A 23,693-nucleotide genomic window follows, 5' to 3' on the forward strand; every position below is an offset into this window, starting at 1 on the left:
TAACGAGGTACCTGGCTATCAAGATTCCGTCATGAAGAAGTTCCTCGCTTTCCACAACGCCGAAATGTAGACCTTCAGGTTTTTGACTCAGTCTTGCCAGGACGGTACTTTCAGAATTTTGAGGAATTTCTGTATCCTCACTAACTACCAGCAACAAACATAGAAAGATATTGACACATAGTTCTATTGTGTCACATGGAGTTCCTTTAGAATTGCATTCTGATCAAGGATGAAATTTTGAATCATAATTATGGCAAAAATTAATGAAAATCATGGGTATTAAGAAAACTCGCACTACGCCTCTCCATCCACAATCAGACGGAATGATCGAAAGACACAATAGAACTATTTGTCAATATCTTTCCATGTTTGTTGCTGATAATCAACAAGATTGGGATACTTTAATTCATCTATTCCTGTTAGCCTACAGAAGTTCTGAATATGAAGCAACTAGTTATTCTCCATCTATGATGATCACCGGTAGAGAAATAAAGCTTCCTTAAGATTTTATTTTCGGAAGATTGCCTCCCTGCGAAGAAGAACGTTCATCCCTGACGTACATCGAAAATTTAAGAGAAAAATTAGAAAAGGTCTACGAATTTGCCCGTAAAAGTTTGAAGCTTCAAAGTGATAAAGCCAAGTCTAGGCTAGATATGCATGCTACGGGGACAAAATTCAAAAGAGATGACCCAGTATGGTTATACAATCCCACATGTAACAAAGGACTTTGTCCGAAACTTCAACGAAGCTGGGAAGGCCCGTACACCGTCCTGCAAAAGATAAACGATATTATCTACCGCATTCAGTTTTCAGCTAGAAGTAAACCCAAGATAGTTCATATCGAGAGATTAACCCCATATCGTGGAACTGATCCACCCTGTTGGCTTCAACCAGACCCTGATAGACCAGTTATTCGAGGCGAATAACTATAAAGAAGGGAGCAGTGTTATGACACTTCCGTAGATTGATCCTACATAGAAAAAGTCCCTCGACGTGAAAGAAGAAGTAGTCACGTACGAGAATGTTCTGGATGTCATGGAATCATAGAGGTATATATTAACATAGAGGGAGCCTACCTTCTGCGCTTCCTGACGACAAGATTTCATGGACTGGTTTGCTGCATCTCTTTCTAACACATTGTATCGAAAATCTATGATGACATTCAGTGTGAATATAGGCACGGAAGAGGAGGACAACTGTAGCAGCTTTACTATGCGTAAGAGTGAAACAGCACTAATCCAAATAAAAAAGATGGTGTCGTCACTTCGCTCTGAATGACACTCTCTCTATGCTAATATATAACTCTATGCATGGAATAACCCAGAAATGTCTGGTGACGTCTAGAACGTCAGGAATCTATATAAACTTATGTGTTTGACATTTTATAGTTCAGTTCAGTCGTAATTCAGATTTTGAAGTTTGCAGTTATCAGTTTGTTAAAGTATTGTAATTTCTGTTGAGTTGAATAAAAGTATTTCAAAGAATATGTAACAATATGAACTTAAAAGCTGGATATTGAAGCAAGAACACATAAATAAGGTACAGTTCTTTGAAATCTGGTGTTACAGAAGGATGTTTAAAATAGTATGGACACAGAAGAAAACTAACACGGAAGTATTTCGAGAAAAAGACAAAGAATACAAAATAATAAACAAAATAAAAATAAGAAAGTTGAAATATCTGAGACACGTAATGAGGGGACAGCGATATGAACTGCTACGACTGATAATACAAGGAAAGATGAGGGGAGGAAGGAGTATAGGAAGGAGAGTGTCGTGGTTGAATAATTTAAGGGACTCGTTTAAATGCAGTTCTAAGAAGTCTTTAGAGTAACGGTAGATAGAGTAAAGATATTAGTGCTGACGATATTATTCAACCTTCGATTGGGATACGGCACTAAGGCTACAGCTCCACGGGCTGGAAATTGACGCTGGCAGTAGCCGCAAAACGAACTTAAGGTTCCGCAGAACGGAATAGGAATAGCCGAACTGTACCGACTACAGGACTTGTGCGTAGTCGGTTCAGTTCGGCTATTCCTATTCCGTTCCGTGGAACCTTAAGTTCGTTTTGCGGCTAATGCTAGCGTCAATTTCCAGCCCGTGGAGCCGTAGCCAGAGAACAAGGACCCTTGTTCTCTGCCGTAGCCTTAAAGGGAAGAAGAACAAAAATCCAGTGTTCATATAATACAATTGCAATAACATTTGAACGTGTAAAGTTAACTGTTGCCTTAGTGAGTTTAGTAGAAAATTCCTTAATTTCAACTTTTCAAAAAAAGTTTCATAACATATTAAAATACCTATCGATCAGTCAACTGCAAAAATGACTCGCGTAATAAATCTGCGTATGATTGTAAACCATAAATCTGTTGTTAAAATTATTATGTATGACAAATTGGTAATAAGCTTAAGTCATAATTTATTTTTTAGATGGAATTTAGCCATAAAACACTATTATTCTCTTATTTCTACGACGCCTTAAAACATACGACCTTTTTTGACAAGTTCCACACATATTATTGTCGCTGCTATAAGTAGTCAGAGGGCTGGTATATATTTTTAGGAAGGTATTTAAGGAATTCCGAGAAAATTTTTCATATACATAATAGTCTTCCATAATATCCTAATACACAAATGTAAACCTGGCTGAAAGGTAGCGGTCATTTAATTTTAAAATTAACCCCCTAAATTAGAAAACATGTAAACATTTATAACAAAAATTATCTTTCATGCAAATTGTAGTTTTTTAAGTAAACAAAAGACAATAAACAAGCCAGTTTTTAAATCGTAAAATACTTGCAAAACTATTTTGCAAATACTTTGGAAGAATTTGTGTGCAAAATTTATGGTTTAAAAAATTCATCAAATATAAACACAGCACGATTTAAAAAAAAATTACAAATTAGAAGGCTAATAAAAAAATGAGGTTTAAAAAAAATGTTGAAAAATTGTGATCTATCTAAACTTAGGTGCATAGAAATCGGCCCACTTAAAAATTTGGTCATTTTTGATGTCTCATATTTCCTAAACCTGTTGTTCGATTTAAGTAATTAGCCTGATCCTTTAGCAATACCGCTGTAATAATATTGTTGCTAAACAGGTAAATTTTCATTGTATACTGGGTGTACCAATCAAACTGTGTTTTTTACTCAAAGTTCGCATCACCCTGTGGAATATTCTAGCATTAATAAAATACTGAAATTAAAACCCAACTTTAGCCTCAGGTTTTCTTAACATTCTGTTTTTCGATTCATTCGTTTATGTTGGATAATAAAAAGTTAGGTACTTTAACAACTAGACGTGTTCTTCATCAATACATGGTGTTTCTAAATAAGTGCGACAAACTTTAAGGGATAATTATGCATGAAAAAATAATGACAGTTGGCTTTATAAATAATGTATGTCTGCAAATGTTTCGTTTCGAAGATACGGGATGTTGAATTTTTTCTTACAAACTGATGATTTATTTATTGCTTTAAAACTAGTTGAGATATGCAAATGAAATTTGGTAGGTTTTAAGAGATAGTCAATGCGGATTTTTGACACAAAATTAAGAATTTTATATTCACCATTAGCGTGTATACGGGTAATATGATCGGTCATATTACACATATGCGCGCTAATGGTGAATATTAAATTCTTAATTGTATGTAAAAAAATGTGCAATACCTACGTCTTAAAACCCACCAAATTTAATTGGCATATCTCACCCGGTTTTAAAGCAATAAAATAAATCGTCAGTTTGTAAGAAAAAATTTAAAATCCCATACCTCGGAAACGAAATATTTGCGGACATACGTTTATAATTTTTATTATAAACATTATTTTTTAATATAGAATTATCCCTTAAAGTTTGTCGCACTTATTTAGAAACACCGTGTATTGATAAAGGACATGTCTAGTTGTTAAAGTACCTAACTTTTTTATTATCCAACATAAACGAATAAATCAAAAAACAAAATGTTAAGGAAACCTGAGGCTATAGTTGGGTTTTAATTTCAGTATTTTATAAATGCTACAATATCCCACAGGGTGATGCGAACTTTGAGAAGAAAACAGTTTAATTGGTACACCCGGTATACAATGAAAATTTACCTGTTTAGCAACAATATTATTAGAGTGGTATTGCTAAAGTATCAGGCTATAACATGTTCAAAAAATCACTTAAATCGGCCAAAAGGTATAGGAAATATGAAACATCAAAAATGACCAAATTTTTTAGTGGGCCGATTTCTATGCACTAAGTTTATTTTGCCTCTGTACAAAAGAATCTTTTTCTTCTTCGAGTGTTGCATCTTTTCAGGATAATGAAAATAATCACGGCCCATTTTACTCTGCAGCGGTTCTGAAGAGTTCTGTTGTTGTTTTTCCTCTCTATTGCTTAAAATTTTTGAACCAGAACGTGCGTTGTCTCCCCGGTTTTTTCCGTCCCCTTTCTCTTGACCAATCGCATCAACTCATATTTATCATTTCTTAGTATGTGGTTCCTTCCTTAATACTGTTGAGTATATCTATTTAATTCTTCTTATACCTTAATGTTTCCGTGTTTGTTACGTGTTGTGTCCCTGACATTTTCTACATTTTTCTATAACACCTCATCTCAACGATCGCAAATATTTTTTATTTGCGTCCGTAATTGTCCAGGCTTTAACTCTATATAAAAGGACAGATAATACGTAGCATCTCAATTAAGTAATTAATTATTAGCCCAGTAAATGAACGGGAAATTCGGCGATACCATGTAATTTTCAGGGGCAACTACGAATTGCATGAAAATTTGGATTTAGGTTCTACATCCACTTCAAAGTTGAAATTGTGCCGTTGGTTGCTTTTACTTGGGGGGTGACAGGCACCCCTTCTCGGGGGTGAAAAAAACATAAGTGCAAGATAAGACTGGAAATGGATAAATTGACTGATTTTAAGCAACTTTTGTTCTATAGTTTTTTACGTAAGTCAATACTTTTCTTGTTATTTGCCATTGAAAATGTTGATTTTTCGACAAAAAAACTACGTTTTCAGGCGGTTTTTCGCAAATAACTCAAAAAGTAAATGTTTTATCGAAAAAAATATTTTTAGCAAAAGTGTAGCTTATAAAAAGCCCAAAAAATGGTGTATCAGCAAAGTCTATCAATCAAATAAAAACAAAGTTGTAGCTCATGAAAAATACGTTCTTATTCGTCTAATTCCAAATCGAATATTTCAAGGTGAAATCACCGAAAAATTAAGCACTTTTCGGGAAAACCCCATTTAAACTTTTTTAAAGTATTTATAAAAAGCTTTATTTTAATTATTAACAAAAGTTTTAGCATTAAAAATAAGCGAGTTACGCTCAAAATAAAGTTGGCCCTCTTTTTTTTTTGGTAAAAAATCATGAAAATCTCGCCGTGTTTAGCTCCTCACATGAAATTAATCGCTACCGCTTTTCAAACAATTTACTTACCTATTTATTTTTTTTTATGATCTGTCAGTCTCACCGGTTTAAAGTGTTTATTTTTGAAAGGGTTATAATTAAGAAAGCTTGAATGGGTCACTAATCACGAGTGTACGCAAATTTTGAACAGCCATATCTTAACCAATTTTTGTCTTACGGAGAAACAAAATGAAACTAGCATATTTATAATAGCAAAGCCTACATTTTTTTACTCTTTAAGATTTTTTTTATCACTAATACTTTTTAAGTTATTTTGAAAAAATGAAATTTTTCAAAAATTTTTAGATTTTTTTTTTATTATAAAATCAAATGTTTTTAACAATAAGCACTTCAAACCAATCAAACTTACAGATCATATAAACAATACACATACAGTTAAAATAGATGGTAAAGGCAAACGATTAATTTCATTTAGGGTGCTAAATAGAGGAAGGTCTTCACGATTTTTTTTACCAAAAAAAAAAAAGGGGCCAACTTTTTTTCAGTGTAACTCGTTTATTTTTGATGCTGTAAACTTTTGTAAAAAACAAATAGTAATCTTTTCTTCGATACTTTAAAAATGTTAATAAGGTTCTCCCGAAAAACGCTTCTTTCTTCGGTGATTTGGCGTTGAATTATTCGATTTGGAATTAGACGAATAAGAACGTATTTTCATGAGCTACAACTTTGCTTCTACTCAATTTGTAGACTTTACTTGTACACCATTTTTTTCGTTTTTTTATAGGCTACACTTTTGCTAAAAATGTTTCTTTCGATAAAATATTTACTTTTTGAGTTATTTGGGAAAAACGGTCTGAAAACGTAGTTTTTTTGTCGAAAAATCAACATTTTAAATCGTGAATAACTCGAAAAGTATTGACTTACGTAAAAAACTTTATAGAACAAAAGTTGCTTAAAATAAGTCAATTTATCCATTTCCGGCCTTATTTTAAACACGCGTTTTGCACATAGAAACTTGTAACTTTTTGATTTGTGTTTAAGATGATGTCAGAAAAAAATCTACAATAGAAAAATGGATGAAAATGCAAATTTATGCAAACGATTACTCGAGGGTTTTTTGGACCGCTGAATAAGAATACGACATCAGAACCGACCCCCGATGAACAAACACCCTCCAAACTCGATAAGGTAACATGCCTTAGCAGTGACCTTGGGCACCAGGTGGTCCAGATTCGTCTCTGATGGCGTATTCGTATTAAGTGACCCCAAAAACCGCCTAGTAATATATTTGCTTGCATTAAGTGCCGAAATCCCTCGAAACTTCGAAGATGGCGTGACCATAGACACCAGGTGTCCGTTCTGAAGGTGTATTCGTCTTCAGCACACCCAAAGACACCCTGAGTAATCTATTTGCACCAATTTAATGCCGAAAACCCTCTAAACTCCAGAAGATTTGTGCCTTAGCAGTGAAACTGCGCCCTAGGTACCCCGAGGGTCGGTGTTGATGGCGAATTCGTATTCAGCGACCCCAAAAGCCCCCGAGTGACAAAATCTGACCCTTAATTATCTTGACATGTCTATGCACTTTTGGATATATTTTATGCTTTCCATTAATTTTTCTATTGTAGACTTTTTCCCGACATCATCCTGAACACAATGCAAAGAGTTGCAAGTCTCTAGATGCTGTATTTAAAATCTATTTACTTTCTGTTAAAAGGTTTTTCTTTTTTCGTACATTAACCTTTTGAATAAACCTAACGATAGGTATACAGATTGTACAACCAGAATGTTCTAAGTCAAAGTTAATATAGTGTTGTATGTTCGGTTTTCGCAAAAATAGTACAAGCAGACTGCATTAAGAGTACTTAATGCATTCTGCTAGTAAATGAAACAATCAAACTGACTTAGTATTAAATTTTTTTCTGTTATTATAATAAGTACGACTTAGTGTGTCTTTGCAGTATATAGAGCATACCTTTTTATATACGACTGCATTAATAGTTGAATAATTAAAAAAATTGACTTAGTGCGTTCTGCTGGTATACCTATTAATATTGAACTAATTCAATAAACACATAGTTATTTACAGATCATATAGAGGCATATACGTAAGCTGTAGGATCATAAAGATCCTGCAGCTTACCTACAGCGCTTTTACCTGTACCCTTCAATCAGCTGTGCATTTTTGTATTTTTTATTAAGGAATAGTTTCAGAAAAATTTTCAGAATGCCTCAAATACCTCCCCAAAATTTACTATCAGCTCTCCTACTAATAGCTGCTATAAGCGTCAACAAAACGGATGTGTGTATAACGGCCTTTTAACCGTAAATAGAAATAAGTAAAATAATTCCAACCTGTCCTGAGATGGATTTATAGCGATGGTGTTCACCGTGGTTATGACTTCCGGCTCTTCTTCGTATTCTCTACGGACTGTTCTGTCCGGGATTCTGAAAATGCCCCGCTTCCTATATTTGTTGGAGTTTTCTTTCTCGTAAAAGTGGACTTTTCCGTTCAAGTAGCCCATGAGAAAGCCTCTGCTAATGTTTACTATGCAACGGATTTCCCAGCACTCGGTTTCGTCGTCACCTACGCCGAACACGTCGTATAGGGATGGATTGACGGGTAGATCCGCTTCTTCTCTGAAATATTATTAAACATTTAGTATATTTAAAAACTTACAAATAATTTGCCCCATTTACTATATTTATTTATTAGAGGGGAAACCTCATTATAGTATATACCATATACATATTATGTAGGTATTAAACGAAGCTGATACAAGCAGATATAATCTTAAAAAATAATAATAAGTCAGGAAATAAAATTCGAAATTATCTTATCCTCTCAGCTTTTTAAGTTGGAAAAATAAAGCATAACAAAGTAGTGAAATACTCGACAAGGGAAACCTAAATTGCATTTCAGGTCCTGTCGTTCACCGTGATAATAATTTTAGCGAAATATTTCCTTTAATATCCACCAAAGGTGAATAAAATATAAACTAAAAGAAATGAAAAGATGGTTCAGATTTGATTACAGTACAGAGCCTCTACTATGTGCTTATACGTATTTCGGAATAATCGGACAGGACGTGAAATGCAATTTAGATTTCCCTTGTCGAGTGTTTCGTCACTCTGTTATGCTTTATTTTTCCAACTTAAAAAGCTCAGAGGATAAATAATTTCGAATTTTATTTCCTGACTTTATTAGACTTTTGATTCATAGATGGTACTAGTAGCATCTTTGGTAATTATTTTGATAATTACCCGGAAAGGATGAAAGGATTTGATTTCAGTTCAGTGCCTCTACCCTGGTGCTCAGATGACGAAACAGTTATTCCGAAATACGTATAAGCATATAGTAGAGGCTCTGTACTGTAATTAAATCTGAACCATCCTTTCTTTTCTTTTAGTTTATACTTTATTCACTTTTGGTGGATATTAGAGGAAATAGTTCCCTAAAATTATTATTACAGTGAACGACAGGACGTGAAATGCAATTTAGATTTCCCTTGTCGAGTATTTAGCCACTCTTTTATGCTTTATTTTTCCAACTTAAAAAGCTCAGAGGATAAATAATTTCGAATTTTATTTCCTCACTTATTTGACTTTTGATTCATAGATGGTGCTAGTAACATCTTTGGTAATTATTTTGATTATTTCATTCATAGGAGATTCTGACCAATAGAAACAGAAATCTGAATTTCTATTCCAAATCTGATTTCTACAGAAATCTGAATTAAATCGATAATTTTTGATAATCTCCCGTCGTTAAGTATATTACGTCAGATGCCCTTCGTTGCTACGAAAAAATACATTCAGTGACATTAATGACAATTAATGTTTTAAAAATTATAAAAGTGATGACTTTCAATCGTCAAATATTTATAAAAACTGTGTGTTTAATGGTACTTACATAAATAAATTACAATTAAATTTTGGTTTTGAACAGTTTTATTCATGAAATAATCGCAACAAATTGCACTCGACCTCTGAAATTAATATAGAATTTTTGCTCTCGTGACACTTTGACATAATTTCACTCGCCTTCGGCTCGTGAAATTAAAACTGTCAAAGTGTCACTCGGGAAAAATTCAATAATTTCAGAGCTCTTGTGCAATTACAACTGATAATTACCCGGAAAGGATGAAAGGATTTGATTTCAGTTCAGTGCCTCTATCGAGGTGCTCCGATGAGGAAACGGTTATTCCGAAATACGTATAAGCACATAGTAGAGGCTCTGTATTGTAATCAAATCTGAACCATCTTTTCTTTTCTTTTAGTTAAAAAATAATATCCAATTTGATAATAATTAACAAAACAAAAGATAATAATAATAATAAATAATTAATTTACTTTCTGAGATTGTATCACATTCTTTCAGAATATTGTAATATTAGATATCTTATATAAGATTCTTTCAGTTTGCTATATTATTTTATGTTAAAAATGGCAATGCATGGATTGATGTAGTACATACAAAATTCTGTCTATGGGCACATTTTTACTATAATTTGTAGATATTATGAAAGCTAGTGTAAAATGTGTTTGCGTTTTTAAATTTACTGGAAGGTATTCACATATTAACGGCATGTAAAAAATCTTCTTCTTCTTCTCATATTAGGCCTCTTGACCTGTTCTTACACCCAGGGCCGTCTTAACCCGGGGGTGCAAGGGGTGCGAGGCACCCGGGAGCCAAGTCCAAGGGGCGCAATCTGAACACTTGCTAGGCTCAAACTTGCGCTTTTTGTCCTTAAAAAAACTACAAATAACAAAAACATACAAATGCACTTTCGGTATTTTTTACAAAGACTATTAAGGCTTTTAACTACACCTACGATATAGAAATGAAATATGAAACCCATTTGGATTATTCCGACAATAATTTCAAAAAGGTGACGATACACTATTTTGATCAATATTGAATGTGAAGTGACAATGAATCACCATCTTGTAAAAATTATCAGTGTATCCGAATCGCCGCGATAAATCGCAGCAATTTATTGTGACGATAAATTGCTGCGATTTATTGAATCTTTTAAAGCTGTTTAGACGCTGCGATAAATTGTTGCGATTGATTATAAACTGAAACAACTCGATCGTTACAATAAATTGATGCAATCCAATTACAATTCCGAAAAGTCGCTGCGATTTACAGTTTACACACAACGATAAATTGAAGCAACTCGATTGATATTTTTTATAAATTGCTGCGATTTATCGCTGTGTCTAAACGCTGCCTAAACAAAATTTTAACGTTAACTTCTATTTTGGACATTGCCATTGCAAAATTAAGTGAAAGATTTTAGATGTTGAGGGAATATAATTATAATTTTTCTTTCATGGAAAGTATATTGAGTTGGAGAAACTCCGAAGAACACTTAAACACAACACAATGTTTAAATTTACAAAAAAAAACTGGCGCTTGGAAACAGATCTGATATAGATTATGAAGATCTATTCCATGAGTTAGAATAATTGTTACCAATATTTTTTAAAAATATAGACACAACTCCACTCGATATTTGAAGCCACATATATTATATTCTAAAATAATTTACTCTCCGTTTTCCCAAATATTTCTACATGGCTAAGGATAATATTTAACATTTCCAGTAACAATAGCTAAAGGAGAAAGGTCTTTTTCTAACTAAACCTAAATTGATCAAAAATAATTGGTTTTAATAAGTAGAGAAAAGCAAGTAAAAATAGATATCACCGCAGCAATACAAACTTTTTCCAACTTAAAAGCTAGAAAAGTTGATTTTGATGTGCCTACTTTAAAAAGTATGTTATAGTTTATAAGATCTCTTTTGAATACTGAAACCATGTTTTTTAATACCGGGTGTCCACATACATTTTCCCCCATTTTAACTGCCTATAACTTATAAACGGCTCAAGGTAGAAATATGCGGTTTTCGCTGAAATATTTTATTTTAGCAAAAGTTTTGTCTGAATGGATTGAATGTTTTATATCATTTTCAAATACGAAAAAAAAAATGGCGGATTTTTGAAAAAACGTTGATGACTTTTTTTTAATGGAACACACATTATATTTTTTTGTAAATTGAAAGAAAGGTCATTCATCTATCCAGCGATATAAAGTTTTTCAAAATCGGTTGTCAAATCACTGAGTAATTAATTTTTAAAATGAGAGGTGCAACGTGGATGTCACATACCTAAATAACATAACTAAGCGAATTGATATTATGTTACGTGATTTCCACATTGCATCTCTCATTTTAAAAATTATTTGCTCAGTCATTTGACAACCGATTTTAAAAAAATTTATATTGCTGGATAGGCTAATGATCGTTTTTTCAAGTTACAAAAAAATATACTGGGTGTTTTAATAAAAAAAGTCAACAACGTTCTTTTTTTAAAATCCACCATTTTTTTTAAAATCGGTTGTCAAATGAGTGAGCAATTAATTTTTAAAATGAGAGATGCAATGTGGAAATCGCATAACATAATGTCAATTTGCTTAGTTATGTTATTTAGGTATGTGATATCCACGTTGCATCTCTCATTTTAAAAATTAATTACTCAGTGATTTGACAACCGATTTTGAAAAACTTTATATCGCTGGATAGGTGAATGACCTTTCTTTCAATTTACAAAAAAATATACTGGGTGTTCCATTAAAAAAAAGTCAACAATGTTTTTTCAAAAATCCTCCATTTTTTTCGTATTTGAAAGCGATATAAAAAATTCAATCCATTCAGACAAAACTTTTACTAAAATAAAACATTTCAGCGAAAACCGCATATTTCTATCTTGAGCCGTTTAGAAGTTATAGGCAGTTAAAATGGGGGAAAATATAAGTGGACACCCGGTATACAAGGTAGGCCAAAGAAAACAGTCCACATCGATATTTGGCAGTAGTTATTATATTTTAAGGAAATGGAGAAACATTTCGATTTTTATTTTTATATTGCAATTTTTTAGCATATATTTCATACTGGTGACGTCATCCATCTGAGCGTGATGACGTAATCGATCATTTTTTTAAATGGGAATAGGGGTCGTGCGTAGCTCATTTGAAAGGATGTTCAATTCCCTATTCAGTAATATAAACATTAATATCACTATTTATACAGGGTGGCCAAAAAAATAATTTTTGAATTAACTTAATTGACGCAAAAAGAAGAATGTATGTAATATATTTAACTCAAAATGCATTGTTATGCTGTCAGAAAATAGAAAAAAATGTTTACGTCACAAATAAACATTTCTTTTCGCTTAAAGGAAATCACAAACAGCCTCCCACCTACCGCTTAGCAGTTTGAGGATTTAATTTAAGCGAAAAGCAATGTTTATTTGCCAAATAAACATATATTTTGAGTTAAATAAATTACATGGACAATTCCAATTCTGCCAATTAATTTAATTTAAAAATTAATTTTTGTCCACCCTGTATAAATAATATTAATGTTTATATTTCTGAATAGAGAATTGAACATCCTTTCAAATGAGCTCCACACACGACCCCTATTCCCATTTAAAAAATCATCGATTACGTCATCACGCCCAGATGGATGACGTCACTAGTATGAAATATATATCAAAAAATTGTAATTTAAAAATAAAAATCGACCTGTTTCGGCATTTCCCTAAAGTATAATAACTACTGCCAAATATCGAGGTGGACTCTTTTCTTTGGACCACCCTGTATAAATAAAGAATGCCAACATAATTAGTTTTAATTTTAGCGTACCTATAACCTATATAATCTTCATAATATGTATAATAAACTAACATATATAAGAAAAGGGGGCGCAAAGATGAGTCTTGCACCCCGGCGCCTTGTATGGTTGAGACGGCCCTGCTTACACCTTTTAAAGGGCCTTCCTATTGGTCTCTTGCCTGTTGGCTTTGAATCTCTGGTTATACGGGTTATTATTTTGCTGTCCATTCCCGTCACATGCTGATTCCACTATCGTCTTCTCTGTCTTTCCCACCGTACTGTCTTGTATGTTACAGAGATCTCTTATTTTGTCGTTTGGTATTCTGTCTCTTGGTGTTTTCCCAGTCATTGACCTCAGCGTTCTCATTTCTGATGTTCTCAGTATCCTCTTGCTTTCTGCTGTATCATATCTTGTTTCTATCGCGTAAGTCCTTATCGATCTTACACATGATTTGTATATGCGTACTTTCCCTTCCAGCCTCATATCTTTAGTTCTCCAGATGACATCCCTCAGACATCCTGACACGTAATTGACTTTATTTGCTTGCATTGGGACGCTCTCTTTAACATCCCCTAAGTACATTTTTCGACTCCTAGATATTCGAATCTCGAGGCTTGTTCAATTAGTTCGTTGTTAATTACTATTTTGCATCGTATGGGTTCCCTTGACACTACCAGGGATTTGATCTTTAGCTGTTGATATTTTTATGCTGTAGTTCTTCGCCGCTGTATTGAAAGTCTGTGCAATTCGCTGTGGGTTATCCTCGTTATCGGAGATTAAGATTGCGTCGTCAAAATAACAGAGGATTTTTATTTGTTTTCTGCCATCTTATATCCTTTTCCTGTACTTTTAATTTCTTATATGTTTTTTTAAACAGGTTCGATGGCTTGTAAATTTACAATTAAGTTATCTATCTGTTTTTCAGGAATAATTGTAGTTATTGTCATATATTTTTTATATTTACTACACTTAGAAATGTAACTTAATGCAAGCCGCACAAAACAGAGACAGATGAAAACAGCTGAGGGAGATCTGTGTCTCAGCAGTGGACGCGTACGGGTTGATGATGATGACACTTAGAAGTCTACTTTTTGAAGCTTCCTGTAGCTATTGATATTATGCTTCTTTAACTACAGATTCGCTTGTATTTATATCTGTGTTATCTGCATATATAAGAAGTTAAAGACTCATATATGAAATATTGTTCAATGTCTGTGGATTCCAAAAGTTCTTGTCAAGTTTTCTCACCTGAAGGTAGTTCTACAGGTATTTTTCTGACACTGTGGCTTACCCTATATATTATTTTTATCAATATATCTTATACTTACTTTTTACCCTTTTTCTCCCTTTTGGTCCTTGAGTAGCATAAACATAATATTATTTTTTTAGCTATTTAAAAAAATGTCATAGTGTATAGTGCATGTAGAATATAGTGCATAGATTTACATGAAGATATTTAATTAACATATTTAATAAAGTTCGATTTGATGCAGTATATAAATATGATTAGATAACCATCGCAGTAACAACAAATTTTAATTTGAAGATTTTTGACTAGAGTTAAATTTGTGTTTCTAAAGAAAACATCTCTACTATGTAGACCAGGGTGCATCTGTAAAAATAATAGAACATTTGGACGTTGAGAAGTGACTCATATTTTTTTGCAGAAATTGCTTGAAAATAACTCATAAAATAATATTTGAGTTATCCTCCCACTCAAAAAGGTCCGGAACATTGTTTAAATAATCAAAATGTCAAAAAATTAAGGAAAAATTCGATTTTTTCTTGGTTTTTTTGATTATAACTTTAAAAGTATTTATTTTCAGAAAAAGTTGCACCGACATAAAAGCTGCGTAATTAAACTTCCTAAAATATAGGATTAACTGAAAATTTTAAAAATGTGTCACCTTTGTTGCAAAATTGCAATATTTTCGAAAAAACCATAAAAAACAATTATTCGCATTTTACGTTTTTCAACCATTTATGCTACACTTAAGACCTTCATATTTCACCCAGAAAAACTTTATGATATGATATAACAACACTGTAAATTTCATTAAGATCAGTTTAATAGATTTTGCAAAATAAATTTTGCAATCCAGCTTTCGCAAAAAAATTCATTTTTCAAAATGTTTCAGCACTGACAATAAAGCAGACAGCAAGTTGAATTTTTTTTACATATAAAAGAATACTGTACCTTTCATTTGCAATTTGCAAAATTAAAATCCGTTAACTGCCACGGCGTCAGGAATTTTTTTAAATAAACATTAATTTTTGGTGCTACGCGCAGGACAGCGAATACGTTCCCTCTGATTGGGCATTCCAATGACCTTTGATAATGATTGATACATTTTAATTTTTAGTACATTTCGAAATAAATAAATAAATTTGTTTATTGCAAAATAAAAACACATACTCTGTCCTTTGAAATAACACTTTTTTTAGCAAAAACTTTCTTTGTTTATATATTTTAACTTTTGAAACCTTTGAAAATAAAAGTGTATTATTTTTAAACATATGCAATTGTTTAAACAATTTTTCACAAACAATAATCAAATTAGTTTGATTTTTGTGGAACTAAAATATGAATATACAGCAAAATATAGAGTAAGAAAATAATATATTAGATAATGACTGAAAGAAATTTTGGTGGAAATTAACTTGTATGAATCGAACACCGCTGTCCTGCGCGTAGCACCAAAAATTAATGTTTAAATTAATCTATTGAACCGATCTTAACTAAATTTACAGTATTGTTTTATCATATCATAAAGTTTTTCTGGGTGAAATATGAAGGTCCTAAGTGTAGCAAAAATGGTTGAAAAACGTAAAATGCGAATACTTGTTTTTTTTATGTTTTTTTCGCAATTATTGCTATTTTGCAGCAAGGGTAACAATTTTAAAAATTTTCAACCAATCTTGTAATGTTTAATTTAATTAGGCAACTTTTATTTTAGTGCAACTTTTCTCGGAAGTCAATACTTTTAAAGTTATAATCAAAAAAACGAAGAAAAAAATCGAATTTTTCCTTCATTTTTTGACATTTTGATTATCTAAACAATGTTCCGGACCTTCTTGAGTGGGAAGATAACTCAATTGTTATTATATGGGTTAATTCCAAGCAATTTCTGCCAAACATTAGAGTCACGTCTCAACATCCACCTCAAAACAGGTCCGCCCTGGACTAATAGACGGACTTGAGAATAATACACATTTTTAACTGATATACAAAATATCAACTAGAATATACCTTATTCCACGAATATACGACTGTTTTGGATTATCTCGACAACGAATATTTTACAGTGCAAAATATGAAGAACGAAAGTAAATTGCAAATTACCTTGTTGTTAATGTTGTTTATTGAATAATTATTAGAGACATTTACTTTGTTACTTCTTATGTTGGAGACTAAAATATTCATTGTCGCGACAATCCAAAACAGTCATATACCTATACGTGGAATGGCCCATAGGTTAATACCGTAATGTAAGTTGCAAAATATAGAAAGTTGTAATGTAAGTTTGCCCTGTAAAAATATTTTTTGATAAAAAATAAAAAATTAGCTTGCTTACTCCTCTTTTAGTTTCATATTTATCAGCGGAAGATCCGAAGCATGAAAAACACCTCTAATTTCTCCAGTCTCCAAAATCATGATTTTTCCTCTGTAGCTTCCTACGATTAGTCTATCTTGACTTAACCAACAGCAGCTCGTGTAATGACAGGGATCTAGTTTGTTGTAGCCAAATTGTCGCCAGGTAAAGTCGACACATCCTAGACAACGCAACACTTGGTCACCACAAACTGCTATTTGATTGACGTCATTTGGGTTGCAAGCCACCTTAAAAATAATACTTTGTGAATATCAAATTACCATAAAGAAATATACGCAACAAAAGGGTGTGTGTTGCACAAAATCGCTTGCAGGAAGATGCAGTCACTGAGCGTTCGTGTGGAGGGAGCAATGGACGCTTGCTGCCAATTTTGTTCTGCCAAGCACTTCATCGTAGAACGACCAACGGATGGAAACTTCACTATGTGCTACCAGAAGGGAAAAGTTACAATTCCCCGCAATCATTATCCGCCGCTTCTCCAAAACCTAATGACAGGAAACAGTCCCGCGAGTAAAGAATTCATAAAAAACACGAGGAGCATTAATAGTTCGTCAACAGTTCGTTTTTTATTTCCTGGTCATCTTATATATAAGAGTTTTAAAAGAATGATTGTGATTTTTTGGTTATAGATCACACAGCTCAACAAAAAATTGTATTGCTGCCGAAAAACTGATTTTGAATAATTTGACTGTGCTAATTCCAAAAATACAAATAATTTTTTTTGTATCAGCTCTAGTTTTCGAGATTTAATACACTCATCAAATACTTAAATATTCTTATATTATTTTGACGATTACTATTTCTGTCTTGTGAAGAATAATAGTCGGAGAGATAGAAGCGGATTTTGTGCGTGATAAGTAATATGAAAAAACTATACGGGGATATGTTGAATTAGTTGTGTACATGACTTTCACCAACGGCCGGAAACCAGAGTTGGGGCCGAGGGTAGTTATAAGGGGTCAAAGTCACGGATTTTATTATTTTTTTATGACGCTCATGATCGAGATAGTGCACCAAAATTTGGGAATAAGTAGGTCATGACGTAACTAAGTAAAACCTGTAGGGGCGGAACGCTGCGTGGCCGACAAAGGGGTGGGGGTAGGGGTGAATATAAAAAATATAAAGGGTTTTTTGCGACGTTCGTGATTGAGATACTGAACCAAAATTTGGGAGTAAGTAAATAATGATATGACTAAGTAAAATGCCCAGAGCCGGAAACCAGAGTTGGGGATGAGGGTAGTTATAAGGGGTCAAATTCGCCGTTTTTATTATTTTTTTTTGTGACGCTCATGATCGAGAGAGTGCACCAAAATTTGGGAATAAGTAGGTCATAACGTAACTAAGTAAAATCTCCAGGGGTGCCACTCTGCGTGGTCGACAAAGGGGTGGGGCAGGGGTGAATACAAAAAATATAAGGGGTTTTTTGCGACGTTCGTGATTGACAGAGTACACCAAAATTTGGGAATAAGTAGACCATGCCATAACTAAGTAAAATCCTCAGAGCCGGAAACCTGGGTTGGGCATGAGGGTAGTTATAAGGGGTCAAAATCGCCGTTTTTATTATTTTTTTTTGTGACGCTCATGATCGAGATAGTGCACCAAAATTTGGGAATAAGTAGATCATGAGGTAACTAAGTACAATCTCCAGGGGTGGAACGCTGCGTGGCCGATAAAGGGGGGGTAGGTGTGAACATAAAAAATATAAGGGTTTTTTTGCGATATGCTAGATTGAGATAGTGCACCAAAATTTGGGAATAAGTAGACCATGACTTAGCTAAGTAAAATCCCCAGAGCCGGAAACCAGGGTTGGGAATGAGGGTAGTTTTAAGGGGTCAAAGTCGCAGTGTGTATTATTTTTTTGTGACCCGGCACAACATTTGTCCCCCACGCAGCGTTTCGCCCCTGGAGATTTTACTTAGTAATGTCATGATCTACTTATTCCCAAATTTTGGTGCACTATATCGATCACGAACGTCAAAAAAACCCCCATATATTTTTATACTCACCCCTGCCTACCACCCCTTTGTACCCCAAGTAGCGTTCCGCCCCTGAAGATTTTACTTAGTTATGTCGTAACCTACTTACTCCCAAATTCTGGTGCACTATCTCCATCATGAGCGCCACAAAAAAATATAATAAAAACCGCGACTTTTACCCCTTATAACTACCCTCATCCGCCACTCTGGTTTCCGCCTGTTAGGATATTACTTAGTTATGTCATGGTCTACTTATTTCCAAATTTTGGTGCACTATCTCAATCACGAACGTCGCAAAAAACCCCTTACATTTTTTTATATTCACTCCTGCCCCACCCCTTTGCCGACCACGCAGCGTTCCACTCCTGGATATTTTACTTAGTTACGTCATGACCTACTTATTCCCAAATTTTGGTACGTTATCTCGATCATGAGCGTCACAAAAAAAAAATAATAAAAAACGGAATTTTGACCCCATATAACTACCTTCCTTCCCCACTCTGGTTTCCGGCTCTGGGGATTTTAATTATTTATGTCATTGTCTACTTATACCCAAATTTTGGTGCACTATCTCAATCACGAACGTCGCAAAAAACCCGTTATATTTTTAATATTTACCCCTACCCCCACCCCTTTGTCGGCCACGCAGCGTTGAGCCCCTTGAGATTTAACTTAGGTACGTCATGACCTACTTATTCCCAAATTTTGGTGCACTATCTCGATCATGAGCGTCATAAAAAAAATAATAAAATCCGCGAGTTTGACCCCTTATAACTACCCTCGGCCCCAACTCTGGTTTCCGGCCGTTGGTGAAAGTCATGTACACAACTAATTCAACATATCCCCGTATAGTTTTTCCATATTACTTATCACGCACAAAATCCGCTCCCAGCTCTTAGACTATAAGTCGTATTGCCGAATCCAGGTTATGATATTATCATAACCTGTATTTAAATATAATTATCATAACTTGGATTCGGCAATAAGACTTATTATTCCACATCAGCTTAATCAGATACATATTTCAATATTTACCAGCTTACCCACGTTGGCAGAGGATAATCTCGAAACGTCATCTGACGGACTAGAGACTAACAAGTATAACAGAAACTTTTATAGTCCAGAAAGCCACTGCGCATCCGCTAGGAAAAATATTCCGATTCGGATTTTTTGCACAATCTTACTCAAAAAGGACCTGTTTTAACAAATTTGCATGTTGCCAGGACCAAAAGTGGGTCAAAAATTTTTTAAAGGTTTTTTTTTGTTTTTCTCCTAAAATTATTTTTTTTTGCATGGAACAAAGTTTTTTTTAGGTTTTTTGGATCATTCCAAACAGAAAAGGTCTTTAGTGACCTTTCTCTAAAGTTGATAGTTTTTGACATATAAGCGATTAAAAATTGAAAAATTGCGAAATCGGCCATTTTTAACACGCAAAAACTATGTGAAAAACTGACAATTTAAATGTTGCCAAAGTAGGTAGATTTTCTTTAAACATCGATTGATGAAATCCCGAAGAGTCTTTTGCAATAAAATATTCAAAACTCCTTTGTTTTTTATTTTCTAATCAAGCGTGCGCGACACTATTTTATACCGACAGTATGGTGCAAATGAAAGGAATAAATTCGTTATTTCGTAAACCGACGACTTTAAGGAAAAATCCCGAAACAGGTCGATTTTTATTTTTAAGTTATGATATTGTGGCATATATGGTATACTAGTGACGTCATCCATCTGGGCGTGATGACGTAATCGATGATTTTTTTAAATGAGAATAGGGATCGTGTTCTAGCTCACTTGAAAGGTTCTTCAATTATCTATTCAGTAATAAAAACATTTACATAATTATTTAAACAGGGTGTCCTTCTACTTCTTTTTTTGTCAAATAATTTAATTTAATAAAAAAATTTGGACACCCTGTATAAATAATTATGTAAATGTTTATATTACTGAATAGAGAATTGAAGAACCTTTCAAATGAGCTAGCACACGACGCCTATTCTCATTTAAAAAAAATCATCGATTACGTCATCACGCCCAGATGGATGACGTCACTAGTATACCATATACGACACAATATTATAACTTAAAAATAAAAATCGACCTGATACACATGCAACGCAACGGTGGAAAATAGTGTAGCGCACGCTTGATTGGCAATTAAAATATTGTATTGCAAAAAACTCTTCGGGATTTCATCAATCAATGTTTAAAGAATATCTACCTACCTTGGCAACATTCAAATTTTCAGTTTTTCACATAGTTTTTGAAGGTTAAAAATGGCAGATTTCGTAATTTTTCAATTTTTAATCGCTTATATGTCAAAAACTATCAACTTTAGAGAAAAGTTACTAAACACCTTTTCTGTTTGTAATGATCCGAAAAACCTAAACAAACTTTGTTCTATGCAAAAAAAATAATTTTAGGAAAAAAACAAAAAAAAAACGTTTAAAAAATTTCTGACCCACTTTTGTTCCTGGCAACATGCAAATTTGTTAAAAGGGGTCCTTTTTGAGTAAGATTGTGCAAAAAATCCGAATCGGAATATTTTTCCTAGCGGATGCGCAGTGGCTTTCTGGACTATTAAGGGGATTCAACACATCCTGTACGTTTTACTCAGGGCGAGCTAAATGATCTTATTAGGGGTTTGAACCTTCCAAAGGGACCTTCCGAGTTTCTAGCCACCAGACTAAATACAAATAATCTTCATCCGGGCACCAAAATTACATGCTAATGGGACACTCACATGATAGCCGATGACTGCTTGAGTCTTCAAATGGACCGACCTTTTAAATCCTTTGCAAGAAAGTCACACAATATGAAGTTTTTTTTTTGGCGCCAAATAACAGCTTTGTGCTCTGGTGCAGGTTAGGTTAAATGAAAACGTTGAGGTTTTTTGGCATATTTGAGGATTTTTATAACTATGTATATTATTTTACAATAACAATATCTTTGTTTATTCGTCTTTTGTTTTTTGATACGTAGTAGCATTACATTATGTTGTAGGTAGCGCTGCTTCAAATTACCCGATATGTTTAAATGATCGAAATGTGATCTGTCGTTATATTTTGTGAAAACGAGCTAATGGAGATCTGCTGGCATTTTTGGGTTCAGCAGACCCAAATTACTTACAGCGAAAAAATTTCCGGCAGCAGATTGTGTGTTTACCAGTGTAATATAAATACTTATTTGTCATTATTTTATTTGTCAAATAGATGAATGTAGGACTAACGCAAATCGCAATTTTAACCTAAAAATAATAAAAAAAAAGAAACCACGTTTTTTGCGTTTACCTTGCTGCAACTCTGTTCCCTTTTAATATTTTTTTCTGAAATTTTTACAGTATGTATTTCTCACTTTTCTTAAGAGAATGGTACTTACTTTAAGCTTTCAAGCTTATTCTAATAAAAGTTATGAATTTTTTAAATTGAATGGTGCAGATTTCTGAATTTCAAAGTTCAATCGCAAAAGTTGAGCGACGGAGTTTAAAATTTAGTTTTTTAATCACGTGTATGTTAAAGTATAGAGTACAAAGAAGTTTCTTGGAAAGTTTTAGACCAAAACGTTTTATAGAAAAAAATAGTGCAACTTTTATTATCGACATTAGAAATCCCCAATATAACGCTTACTTTTCGAGATACTGACTATGGGTGGTGAATGGCTAATTTTGATCTTAGATTATGTTTCTGACGGTGCTCAAAACGAAAATGAAATTTATTTTAAATTTTAGGTGGGGGAATATTGTCAAAATCGCAATTTTACCATAAAAATAAAAAAAGTGAAATCACGTTTTTTGCGTTTAACTCGCTACAACTCTGGTCGATTCTAATATTTTTTTCTAAGATTTGTACACTATATGTTGCTCACTTTTTTGAAGACAACGATATTTCTTTTAAGATTTTAGTCTTATTCTAGTAAAAGTTATAAATTTTTTAAAGTACAAGGTGCAGATTCGTGAATTGCAAAGTTTAATCGCAAAATTTGAGAGGCAAAATTTAAAATTTAGATAAACTATATAACTAATGCAAATAGAAATAATAATATTGCTTACCTGGACAACAGTTCCTGTTCCATTGAGATTATTAGCTCTTGCGAAGCTCTCTAGCTTACCTTTATCGCATTTGAAAACGTAGAGGGTCCAGTCCGGTTCTGCCGTTACGCAAACCATAAATTTCGAATCGTAAGTAAATTCCATGCAAGCATACCGGCTGCATACAATGTCTTTATCTTGTGGCAAATTTATGGTTTTCTTTTTCCTAAAGAGGGCTGGATCCCAGAGTGTTATCACTGGTAATTTGTCGGTTGTTTCGGCGATGGCTATCAATTTCCTGCAGAAAGTGCATCAATGACGTAAACAGGAGAAAACATAAATTAAAGACTATCAGTTTTCAAATGATGAAAAGGTCACCAGTGCGAATCCATTGAACTATTGGTTATAGTCTATGCAGATTATCGGAGAATGGGCCATTTTTGGGAAAAGTTATTTACCAGCAATTTTATTGCTGGAATCGAATCTTATGATGGTATATATTAATAATATAGGTATGCAAAGTCCGCAGATAGTGTGCTACTTTTTTTTATAAATAAAATGGCGCCTAAAAATCGTGTTTTTTTTTAATTTTTGCTCTATAACTCCAAAGATTTTAACTTTAAACCAAAAACACCCAAATAAAAATTCACCGTAATTAAATTCTGCATAGAGATATTTTATATTTATAGATTTGAAAATTAGTGTAGAGAAAGACGACAAATATAAAAAGCGGATGGTTCAAAATTATGATCCTATTGTTTATATCTTTGCCGTAAATGCCGGTCAACTTTGACCGTTTGTATCCCAGGAACCACTCATCATAATTAAACGTTTTTCTTTTAAAAGAAGCGTTCTGCCGCTTATTTTCCAATACCGTTTTCATGATTTAATTTAATATTTCCCGAGATATTCTATTTGCTTATAAGCCAAAAAATTGTTTATAAATTTAAAATATTCCTGAGGCCTCTTAAATAGTCCAATTTTAAAAGTTGATTAATAGATAATATTTTATATTTTATATTTT

At 33.3% G+C, this 23,693-nt stretch overlaps 1 protein-coding gene across 1 annotated transcript in view; it reads right to left on the reverse strand.

The window, feature by feature from the left end:
- LOC126881566 (cilia- and flagella-associated protein 57) overlaps positions 1-23,693 on the reverse strand; it is a 141,448-nt gene that overhangs the window by 103,054 nt on the left and 14,701 nt on the right. The window contains exons 2-4 of the mRNA XM_050645890.1: positions 22,691-22,967; positions 16,628-16,893; positions 7,723-8,007 (exon numbers count right to left, since the gene is read on the reverse strand). Coding sequence (XP_050501847.1) covers positions 7,723-8,007; positions 16,628-16,893; positions 22,691-22,967 — 828 coding nt within the window. The remainder of the gene's footprint in view (positions 1-7,722; positions 8,008-16,627; positions 16,894-22,690; positions 22,968-23,693) is intronic.

Source organism: Diabrotica virgifera, chromosome 3 (genome assembly GCF_917563875.1).
Source record: "Diabrotica virgifera virgifera chromosome 3, PGI_DIABVI_V3a".
NCBI classification, from domain to species: domain Eukaryota; kingdom Metazoa; phylum Arthropoda; class Insecta; order Coleoptera; family Chrysomelidae; genus Diabrotica; species Diabrotica virgifera.